This window comes from Cricetulus griseus (genome assembly GCF_003668045.3).
Source record: "Cricetulus griseus strain 17A/GY chromosome 1 unlocalized genomic scaffold, alternate assembly CriGri-PICRH-1.0 chr1_0, whole genome shotgun sequence".
NCBI lineage: Eukaryota > Metazoa > Chordata > Mammalia > Rodentia > Cricetidae > Cricetulus > Cricetulus griseus.
In genome coordinates this window covers 88318602-88330867 of record NW_023276806.1, presented here as the reverse complement: position 1 = coordinate 88330867, position 12266 = coordinate 88318602, and the positions used below count along the sequence as shown (strand labels likewise).

Genomic DNA, 12266 nt, shown 5'->3' with positions numbered 1-12266 from the left:
CGCGGATTCTCTTTTATCGGAGGCGCCTTGTTGGTTTTGCTAGTATGGAGATCTGAGCGGCGGGAGCGGGCCCCGCGGCCGTGGGCGCCGAGTTTAGCTCAGAGGCGACCGAGCCATGGGCCCCGGTTCTTAGGGACGCCGAGGCCCTTTAGCCGCAAGGCAGAGTCGGGGCCTCGCGTGCGGCGTTAGCGCTGGCGGAACTGTGGTCTTTTCCCCCCGCCTGGGTGAGGGCCTCTACTCCTGGTTCCAGGTGTGCTCCGTCGCCCGGGTCTCCCGCCATTCTCAGAGGGGAAGAGTGTATGACCAGATTCCGTTCCTGCGCACCCTGCCTCTTGTTTCACGTGCTAGTTTTGGGGCACCTATTTTCCTGTTTCTGGGTCTTTTCGTGCGAGCCGAGGACTCCCTGAGTGCTGGAAAAGTTGACTAAGTGCGTGAGCCAAAACCGAGAGCGTTGGGCCGTTGATGAGCTTCTCGTTGCCTTCAACTCCCAGCCTCGCAATTGGCCTCCTTTCCCTTACGAGTTTAAGTCGTCTTTGGCCTGGAGATCTTCATGGCCTTCACAAAGCCAGTTTTGTTAACAGTGTTGAAATGCGATTTACTTTAGCGAGGTGAGCATCACCCTCTGCGTTGTTGTGGCCTAGCTTTAGAGAACTGGTTAATTTTATTTTCGCGTGTATTAAACTCCAAACTTTGAAGTGGGTATAGTGTTCTACAACCATGCATAATTTCAATACTGTTACAAAGATGGAGCATAAGTGTCAAAACTTCCTGAATGGCTGTTTAATACTTAGTAATTATCCAAAGCTTGCATTGAATAAGTGAATAAAGATTGTGAGGTAGCTCCCATCTATATTCTTAAACCTAGGCACCTGTCATGCTCTGAAGTCTTTAATTTTGAACCTTGGAACTCAGAGGAAGAAAGCATCTTTATGGTGCATCAATCCGCTGAGGTATATCACAAGAACACAAGCCTACTTTACAAGCTTTGAAAAATACATACTGCAATAGAGAAGAGTACTTTCACAAAATTAAGCCACACCAGAAACTTAAAATTTCAGTTTTAAAATTATCTCAACAGTATGAGCATAATTTTAAAAACTTTAAGAAAGAATTTTGATCATTCTGATATATGAGTTTAAGGTGAATTAATTATATTTTATTTCAGGGTATTGGGGTTGTTGAACAGCTTAGCTAGTCTGTAACTCCAGTCCCAGGTGATCCAACGCCCTCTTCTGTCCCCTCTGGACACTGCATGCACATGGCACAGACAGTACATGCAGGCAAAACACCCTTATGCTGGGTGTGGGTGGTTCACACCTTTGATTCGATGGATCTCTGTGAGTTCAAGGCCAGCCTGGTCCACAGAGCTAGTTCCAGGACAGCTAGGGCTCTTACACAGAGAAATCCTGTCTGGTAAAACAAAACAAAACAAAAGCCCTTATACAGAATTAAAAAATAAAATGAAAAAACAAACAAAACCCCAAAACACCTAACTTAATTCTTAAGCTGGGCAATTAGAATTAACCATGGAAGAAGTTATCCCACACCTTCCAGTGTTAGTTGAAGACTAGCCTCCTCTACATGCACAACCTTTTAAATTTTATTCAAAAATGTTTACAAGAGTTCTGCCTGCATGTGTGTACCTGTGTGCCCATGGATGCCAGAAAATGACACCAGATCCCCTTGGACGGGAATTACAGGTTGTGAGGTGCCACAAGGGTGCTGAGAATTGAACCTGGGTCCTCTGGAAGAGCAGCCAGTGATCATAATCAGCCCGTTTTTAAAACCTTTAAAAATTCTGTTATTTAGGCAGGCGTTGGTGGTTCACGCCTTTAATCCCAGCACTCGGGAGGCAGAGGCAGGTGGATCTCTGTGAGTTTGAGACCAACCTGGTCTACAAGAGCTAGTTCCAGGACAGCCTCCAAAGCCACAGAGAAACCCTGTCTCGAAAAAAACAAACAAACAAACAAAAACAAAACCAACTCCAAACATGCTTGAATTGGTTTAATTGCATACAACTGTGCTACTGATTTTACAACTCCTGGCCACAGGTGCTCAGCTAATTATGTTTTTTTTACTATGTGTATATGCTAGACCAATAAAGGGCTTCTCACATTCCAGACAATTACTATCTACTGAGCTACATCTTTCTCTTTGTTTCCCCTGCTTCTCTTCTCCTTTCTTCCAGCCCCTTCTCTTGATCCTCTCCCTAACCCCAGGTCTTGCACATGCTAGTCAAATACAACCTTATCCCCACAATTGTGATTTTTGCAGCAAGCAAACTGGCTCTGTTTGAGTATTGGCTTTGTTAATGACTGTGGCATAGAGTTTCACTATCTAATGCCATTGAAGATTGACAGTGACAGTTACTGGATATGTCAGCATCTTTTGGTTTGTGGAGATAGGTGATAGTTTGGAATTTTTTTAATTTAAATTTTTATTTAGAGTAGATGTATTATGAAGTAACCTGTACAGATCTCCCAAGTATATAGGTTGAATTTTTATAGTGTTTATATAAATATTTCCATCACTTCCGAGGTTCCTTCATACTCTGGCAGTAATCTGTAGTGTTGCCTAGAGAATCAGTCATGTAGTGCTTGCAGCTGTCCTCACTCAGTGCAGTGTAGTGATGTATATTATATGCCAGTGCTTTGTCTTTTTAATTTTTATTTTTTATTTTATATGTATGGGTGTTTTGCCTGCATGAATATCTAAACCACATGTGTGCCTGGTGATCGTGGAAGCCAGAAGAGGGTGTTGATCCCCTGAAACTAGAGTTGGAGCTGATAGTGAGCTACCATGTGGGTACTGGGAATTAAACCTGAGTCCTGTGTTGGGACAGCCAGTGCTCTTAACTCCTGAGCCATCTCTTTTAGCCTGTTACTCTTTATTATTTTGTTTTTCCCAATGCATGTGTATCTCAGAATTTGTCTTCTCCATTCACAATTTGATAGCCATTTGGTTTTTCTGCTTAATTTTTGTGAATATAGGCATTTCTTTTGGATTAATGCCAAGAGTTGAACTGCTTGGTCAGGACAGCTTTTAGTAGGTTTTGATACTTCCCGTTTCCCAGGTTGGGACATATAGGTTATAGTCCTGAAAAGATGCACATACTGGCATATACAGCAATACAATCTTGAGTTTGTTGTTGTTGTTGTTTCTTTTTGTTTTGTGTGTGTGTGTTGTTTTTTTTTTGTTTTTTTTAAGGCTGAGTCTTCCTAGCATGGACTAGATTTGTAGTAGAGAATTGCTTTGAACTCCTGTTTTTGTCTACACCTCCCAAGTGCTAGGATTATTTAGTGTGCACTACTACACCTGGCTAAAACAAGATTTAAAAACAAAACAAAAACTTTGAAGCCAGGTGTGGTGATGATCATGCCGCCGATAATCTCCACATGCAGATTGTGGATATAATAAGGTTGGAACTTTACTTTGAAACAAAGTTTATTGTAGCTCAGGATAGAAGCCTACTATATAGCTGAGGATGACCTTTAAGGACCAAGCCACTTGCCTCTTACCCTGTACATCACAAAATTATGTTCATTCCCCACTGGGGATTATGCTGTACTGGAGATTAAACCCCTGTTTCTGCGTTCCAGGCAAGAGCTCTACCAGCTAAGCCTCATTCCTAGCACCTAGGTTGGGGTAGGTTTTTGTTTGTTTGTTTGTTTGTTTTAGTGAAATAAAAGCTGTTTTCAATTATTTAATGTTACATTTTCTCAGTTTATCTGTTGGGCTTATCACCCTATGCACTTTGGGATATCCTTCCTGGGTTTGTTAGGCTTACCTCTAGAAGTTATAGTTCCTCTAAGTGATTCCTCCTTTGTGATACCTTTCTTTCCTTAGTCTCTTAATTAAGAGCGAAAGAAACTAAAGTGTACACATATTTTAATGTCCAAAGCTAAAGAGTCAGTGTGTAGTGGGGCTAGAGAGATGGCTCAGCTCTGAAGAGCTTTAGCTGACTGCTCTTGTAGAGGACCCGTGTGCTGGTCCCAGTATCCACACGGCAGCTCACATCTGACTTCCTTAGGCACCAGGCATGCACATGGTACACATACATCTATGCAGGAAACACACATACACATTAGAAAAAAAAAAGAATTCAGTGTGATGTACATCATAAAGACCAGGTTACAAGCTATACCCACAAAAAGTCTCACCAACATGGTTGACTAGATACAACCTGAATAGTGAAAACACCAAGAGATACTCATGATGCCTCAATCTCAGACAGAGAACTACAGGCAACTAAGGAATGCAGGAGAAACAGTCTTCCCCAGGGAAGAGCACACAAATTGGCTCTGAAAATATATACATACAAATTACATTATATGGACTAAACAGATTGTATTCATATATTTAAGGACACACACACACACAATAAGAAAAAGATCATTAATTTGAAAGAGAACAAGGGTTGGTGGACACATGGGAGGGTTTGGATGGGAAGAGAGAAATGATATGATCTTAAAAATAAATTATTACTTTTTATTTTTACTTCGTATGTATTCATGTTTTGCCTGCAGGTATGTAAGTGTGAAGGTGTCAGATTTCCTGAAACTAGAGTTATGTACAGTTATGAGCTGCCATGCAGGCACTGGGAATTAGAAGAGCAGCCAGTGTTCCTAGCCACTAAGCATCTCTGCAGCCCCTTAAAAATAAATTATTAAAAAAGACAAGGTTACAGAGATAACGATAAACATTTTGTACAGTTTTGACTAAAGTGCCTATTTGTGGTATATACTATTATGAAAACAGAATCAAAATCTTTTCCAGAAAGGCATTTTATACTTTTTATTTTTTCAACAATGCTATGGATAAAACCAAGGGCTTCATGTATACTAGGCAAAGGGCTATACCACTATACTACATAATGATTTTTCTTTTAATGTTAACTATGACATAATCAGTTAGCGATAGCCACAGGAATGGTAATTAACAGCCACAAAAGTATGGAACTTAAAACTGTATCATTATTCCTTGTTCAGAAATTGTGGGCCACCTTTTATTGTCTAGCCTCACTTTATCTTGTCTATTCTGATGCTAGTAAGCTCTTGATGTTCCCTTAATGGTGGCAAAAGTACAAGAGCCAAGGGTAAACATTAAGACTACTGAGGGCTCAGCACAGTATTGTTTCTGCTGTCAAGACAGTGGCCAAAACAAGCCTCATGCTCAGTGTCAAAGGTAAGGAAATGTCAAGAGAAGTCTGATTGAAATCAAATGCCAGACAGCATACATAATAGGGAACGATGAAGAGTGAGTGACTAGTCTGAAAAATTAGGGGAAATTACAAACAAAAGTGCAGGTGAGAACCTAATGAGTCTTTGGGCCCCTCACATCTGGGGCCCTCTGGCAGAGCTGTAAATTACTGAGCCATCTCTCTAGCCCCTTCTTTGTTTTCTTATAAATAAAAAAATATATTAAGGGTTGGAGAGATGGCTCAGTGGGAAAAATGCTTGCCACACAAGTGTGAGAACCTGAGTTCCGATATCCAGAATCCACTGAGTCCCACAAGTTGTCCTCTGACCTTCACGCACACTGTGGCATGTGCATGTGTGTATACCCATACACTACATAAATACAGAAATGTAAAAAAATTAGTAATTCATTAAAATAATTGTAATAGAATCCCATGTATTATGTACTCTGATACAGGAGGTAAAGATAATGATCTCAGATCCTGTGCAACATATTTTCACTGTACTTGAATATCTGATGTCTAGTTTTTCTTACCAACACTATTTCCTAAAGCTACTCCATGCATTATGTAAGGTGAACAACTGTTGCTGTCAACTATAGTTAGAGTCTTACAGATACATTAAAACACATCAAGGCAGAACACAATCCTTCAGATAGATCCAGAAAGGTTTGTTCAGACAGACTTTTGTTTGGCTGTGTCCAGGTTCATCCTTTGGCTGGCCTCAAACTCACTAGAGAAGCCAGACAGGCCAAATCAGATATAGGCAATTGAGGTTCTCTCTTCCCAGGTGATTGTAGACTATGTTAAGTTGGCTTTAAAAACCAAACAGCATCTCTGTTTGGCTAAATTGCTTTCTAGAAGTATTAAAAATTTATGTTTGACAGTGATAAAAGATTAAAGAACTTTTAAGAAGTTTAAATGTTAGTGTTCTAGGTTAGAACTTATGCCTGTTGCAAAAGATTTCAGTTAAAGTGAATGTAGCTTCTAGAGGAATGTTGTGACTACCTATGGGGCAATCATATGACTTACTGTCTAGAGGAGTCACAATCATATGAATGCTGGCATAACAAGCAGAAATCAGGACTGCTAGCAGAACATTGCTGTTTGTCTGCAACATAAGTTAACAAGGTGTATTTCTGTGTGATTTTGGAACTAACAGTGACCCTTTGCTTTTAAAAATTGTGTAATTAAAAAAGAATTATATTGTGTATGTGTGTGTGTGTGCCACAGCATGCATGTCAGAGGACAACTTGTTGTGTGTGTGTTTGTGTGTTGTTTTTGTTTTTTTCAAGACAGGATTTCTCTGGGTAGCCGCTCTAGCAGTCCTGGAACTCATTTTGTAGACTAGGCTGGTCTTGAACTCACAGTGGTCTGCCTGCCTTTGTCTCCAGAGTGCTGGGATTAAAGGTGTGCACCACTACCTTCCAGCCTAGAGGACAGTTTGTAGGAATTGATTCTCTCCTACCTCATGGATCAAACTCAGGTCCTCAAACTTGGCTACAACTTTTCCTACTGAGGCACCTCACTAGTCCTAATAAGTAATACTCTTTTGTAAATAAGAATTTCTGTTTGTTTTACTTGTAGCCAGAGAATGCTGGAGGAGACCTAAAGGATGGCTGTCACGAGTATGAAGGAGCTGTTGTCATTCTGGATGCTGGGGCTCAATATGGCAAAGTCATCGATCGAAGAGTGCGGGAGCTCTTTGTGCAGTCTGAAATCTTCCCCTTGGAAACACCAGCCTTCGCCATAAAGGAGCAAGGATTTCGGTAGCCTTTGACTGATGTTTGAATTTAGATCTTCAGATGTTTTATAATTAGTTTACTTGGATACTGTGCTTTTTTTTTTTTTTTAAATAAAAACCCAACATGGATTTTTAGGAAATTTCCTATCGATTTAATTTGGAGCTTAAAAGGAATAATTTATACTTTCAGGCAAAAAGATTAGCTTGATGTCTTAATTTTTTTTTTCTTTCTTTCTTTTTTTATTTTTTTGGTTTTTCGAAACAGGGTTTCTTTGTGTAGCTTTGGAGCCTATCCTGGCACTCGATCTGGAGACCAGGCTGGCCTTGAACTCACAGAGATCCACCTGCCTCTGCCTCCCGAGTGCTGGGATTAAAGGCCTGCGCCACCAACGCCCAGCTTTTTTGGGGGGGGGCCTTTTTGTTTGTTTTGATGATGTGTGTCATCACATTTGTTCTAATTCTACTCCATTTTCCTCCCGATGTTCCTCCTTTCTCCACCATACAGGGTTTCCTTCTGTATATCAGAGGCCACCGCCTTTCAGTCTGTGGTCTAGGCAGATTTTGTCACCCTATGCAGACCCCCTTCATACTCTCAGGGTAGCTAATGTAGGGCTGACTCCAAGTGTGTTGAGTGTGGAGAACAACTACAGTATTGAGATCTGTACAGACAAAGGATCCGTGTTTGTACTTTCAAGACCTCCTGTATATTAAGTAATCACCCTGCTGGAGGGTTGCAGCTGAGGGTATCAAACACCTGTGCCATCAGAGTAGGACTCATTATAGGACTCAACAGCAGTGAATAGCAGGTGGCTTCAGAGTTTGATCTACCTGCTGGTCTCTGGCTCAGTTATCAAACTTGTGATTTACTCTCAGTTCGTGAGTTCTGCTCTTGGCCATCCTTAAGTACTTTGTAGCTGGCTCAGCCTCCACCCTTCTTTTCTGTGAGTTCTTGTTTCTGTTTCTGCTATTCTCCATAGTTGCTTCTCTGGGTCTTCAATTAGACAGGGCTTCCTGACCTGAGGGTGTTTACTAACCCAGTTCCCTGGCTTAGTTAGCTCAGTTACTTATTCATTTTGTATTCAATTATTTATTGAGGGTGTGAGTTGGGGCACATGCTTACCACAGTGTGTGTGGAGGTCAGAAGAAACTTAAAGATAGTTGGCGTTTCCCTTGGAAGGAATTCAGGTCAACAGGTTTGTATGGCAAGTTCTTATGGCCTTCCTAGTAGTCAGCTTCTCCCCCACCCCCCCCCCCAAGACAAAGTTTCTCTGTGTAGCCCTGGTTGTGCTGGAACTCGATCTGTAGATCAGGCTGGCCCAGAACACAGAGATCCTGCCTCTGCCTCCTAAGTGCTGGGATTAAAGGTGTGCACCACTACCACTGGGCTAGCTGAATAGTCATATTTTTGACAGGAAAAACTCAGCATCTTTTTAAAAATTAAAAAATTTGTTTTAATTTAATTTTCATTGTTTAAATTAATTTTCATTAATTTGCTTACATGTGTGTTTGTGTCAGGTGTCAGAAACCCTGGAACTTGAGTTACATACAGGTTTGAGCTGCCATGTGGGTGCTGGGAATTGAACCAGGGTCCTGTGGAAGAGCATCCAGTGCTCTTAATCGCTCTTCCAGCCCCCAAACTCAGTATTTTATAAGCTACATCCTCAGTCTTGGTCTCCAGAGAGTTCCTTCTGTAACCCAATGACCTTCAATTCATGACCCTCCTGCCTTTTTCTGTAGTGTTGGGGCTTTGGGTGTATACTACCTTACCTTTGTTTAGCTGTTTACTACCAGTGAATTTCCTTTTTTTTCTTTTATGTGTATAGGTGTTTGCCATGCACCATGTGTATCCCTGGTGGTCCTGCATCAGATCCCTTGGGACTGGAGTTACAGATGGTTCTGAGCCATAATGTGGGAAGTGAACCTTGCTCCCTAAGAGCCAGTGCCTTTAACTGCTGAGCCATCCATTTCTCAAGTCCTCAGAGCTGCCTTCTTTTCTTTTCTTTTCTTTTCTTTTCTTTTCTTTTTTTTTGTATTGAAAATAATTATTTTTCACATAATAAATTCTGATTGTATTTTCCCCTCCTCCAGATTCTCCCCACCCATCCAACTCTACACCTTTCTCTTTAGGAAAAAATAACACATTAAAAAAAAATAATAAAACCAGAATAAAGAAAGAAAAAGCACAAGAAACACAGAGACACATAGACACAAAAAAGCTCAACCCATAAAAATTGGAAACTATAGACCAATAAGGCTAAAAGCAAAAGCCTAACAAAGCATTATGATTTTGTGTGGCTTTCTACTCCTGGGCTTGGAACCTGTCCTTAAGTGTGGTCTGAATACCCAGTGAAACCCCATTGGAGAAACTTAAGTTTTCCTTTGCAAGCAGTTTCCACCTGGAGGCAGCTTCTTGGCTAGGGGTGGGAGATAATGTCCACTTCCCTTCTCAGCTCTAGGACCCCATCTGGTTTGGACCTCAGTGGACTCTGTGCATGTTTCACAGTCTCTGAGTTCATATGTGTGTCAGTCCTGTTGTATCTGGAAGATACAGGTTACCCATCTTCTCTTGCAATCTTTCTACACTATCCCTGAGTCCCCTGGGGAAAGGGTTTGATGTAAAAGTGGCATAGATATTTTATCACTGTGACTTTTATTTCTTTGGTCCTTTCTGCTGGAAGTTATATTTGGCCATTTCTTCTTTGTTTTTGTTTTAGAGCCATGATCTCACTATGCAGTTAGGGCTGTCCTGGAATTCAGTATGTAAATCATGCACAGAGATCCACTTGCCTCTTGGCTGGGATTAAAGGCGTATGCCACCACACCCAGCTTGACTGTTCTTTTAGTTCTTTTAGTATCCTGACAAACATGTTGCCCACTTTTTGTTTATGACCTTCACCTGCATGATGCATATAACTTGTTGGGTCTTATAAGACTCAGAGAGTGTGGTTCACTGAAGTTAATGAGGGTTTTCACAATTGGTTTAAGTACTTCTGGAGTTTTATCCTTTATTTAATCTTTTAAAATTTTATTTCCTGTTTAATACTACTAAGATTCTTATAGCCTGAAGTTGTTTCATAGATTGGAATAGACGAATGAAGGATCCCAGGCACAGTGGTTATTGTTTTATTGACAGGGTCTCACTACAAAGCCCCAGTGGTTATCTAATAGAATTAATTAAATATGGAGCTGGCAAGATGGCTCAACAGGTAAAGGTACTTGCCAATTAGTCCTGATGATCTGAATTCCATTCCTGGAACTCACGCAAAGGTGGAAGGCGAGAACTGACTCTGTATGTTCTGATTGCCACAAGTGCTGTGGTATCTGCAACCCACACATAATTCAGAAATTAAAAACCAAAAATTTAAACATAATTTGTGATCCTAGAGTTCCTGATTATTAAGTGTGTTTGCTTTCCCCTCCCCTCCTCTTCTGTTGATCCAGAACCTTTTATAAGATGGGCAAGTGCTCTACCACTGGGCATTATGTGTGTCTTATAGAATTAGTTTTGTTAGGAATTAAGTTATATATCTATTCTAGTGCTATCCCAAACTTTTTTTCCTCCAACTTTATATGTCACAGTACTGAATATTGTTGTATACTCTGTCACTAAGATTATAGTGCCCCAGCTTCCAGTTTTCTGTTTTGTTTTCGCCTGATTCTTTTTAGATAGGTACTCTTCTGTAGGCCTGTTTGGCATCCAGCCATGATCTTCCCGCATAACTTCTCAGGTGCTGTGATTATAGACATGCACCACTATGCCTAATGGTTTCTGATTGTAGCTGTTCATAGTCATGCAGGAGTAAATGCTTAATGTCTAGTTACTTGTGCCAGTGTGTGCCTATTTCCCCAGCACTCACAAAGCTGAGGAGGTGGATAATGAGTTCCATTTAGACTTGGCAACATAGTGAGCCTGTCTGAAAAAAATTCACATCAAACCAAATAATAAAGTTTGAGTTTTTAACCCCCCCCAAAATACCAGTAAACATGAATTTCTCGTGATAGTCCCATTCCTGAAACATTTTTAAGTTTTTTGAATATGCAGAATGTTTTGTTGCCAATTGTAACTGCGCTAAATTGACAGGATTGGGCTAAACTTTAAGAACTGGGCATATGGTGCAAAATGGGACAGATGTTGAGGATGTTAATTAAAGATTATCAGTCACATTCTGCACTGACTCTTTCAATCCACAGGGCTATTATCATATCTGGAGGACCTAATTCTGTGTATGCAGAGGATGCTCCCTGGTTTGATCCAGCAATATTTACCATTGGCAAGCCTGTTCTTGGAATTTGCTATGGCATGCAGGTACAGCTGCAAATTGAGTTTGGGAGTTGACTAAATGTTTTATTTTTATGATTTTAAACACTGTTTGTCTCTGATAATTGGGCATATTACTCCTGTGTATTGATTGCTGTACTATGGTAGAGTTGACCTTATAAGGAAACCTGTTTATAAATAACTAGATTTCTTAACAAACCACCATCTGTCTGTCTGTGTGTCTGTTTATTTGAGACAGGGTCTCACAATGTAGTCCTGTCCAGCCTGACTATGATAACAGATAATGTTAAGCCAAAACATGCTTAAATCTCACATATCAAAAAATCACCTTTACCGAACAAGTTCTAAAGGAATAGAAACATAAACCAGGTAAAAATTTAAAAGTTCTCCCTTACAGTTATAAGCCAAAAGATGATTGAATTATAGTATTTAAACAATGTCTTACTTGATTGGATCATCTGGAAACAGCTAGAAAGCATCCTTGAATAATGTATTATGATTAGTTGCATATTAGTACATTTTATGAGCCCTCTCTTCCTTCCCCTCTCCTTTCACTTCTTTTCCTTTCTCCCTCTATCCTCCTGCCCTCTCTTTCAACTTGCTTAGGTACAGAACTTTTTGCTGCATAGTCCAAACTACCTACAAGTGGGTAATCCTGCTGAAGCCTCTTGAGTACTGTTAACATTTTCACTTAAAAAATCATCTCACCCCTCCTTCCCCCATATTAGTCAGGGTTCTCTAGAGGAATAGAATGAATAGAATGAATATATATTGAGTGGGAGAGAGAAAGAGAATTTATTAGAATGGCTTATAGGTTATGGTCCTGCTAATCCAACAATGGCTGTCTCCCAGTGGAAAGTCTGAGAATCCAGTAGTTTTTCAGTCCATGAGGCTAGATGTCTCAGCTGGACTTTAGTATATATCACAATCCCAGAGAAGTAAGCTCTAATGCCAGAGGTGAGCGGACAAAGCCAAGATTTTCTTTCTCCCTTGTCCTTTATGTTGGCTGCCAGGAGAAGGTGGGGCCCAGATTTTGTGTGTTTGTG

At 40.5% G+C, this 12266-nt stretch overlaps 1 protein-coding gene across 2 annotated transcripts in view; it reads left to right on the top strand.

Moving 5' to 3' along the window:
• Gmps (guanine monophosphate synthase) overlaps positions 1 to 12266 on the top strand; it is a 63935-nt gene that overhangs the window by 16706 nt on the left and 34963 nt on the right. For both annotated transcript variants that reach the window (XM_027391718.2, XM_027391720.2), the window contains 2 exons: positions 6785 to 6966; positions 11133 to 11247. In XM_027391718.2, coding sequence (XP_027247519.1) covers positions 6785 to 6966; positions 11133 to 11247 — 297 coding nt within the window. The remainder of the gene's footprint in view (positions 1 to 6784; positions 6967 to 11132; positions 11248 to 12266) is intronic.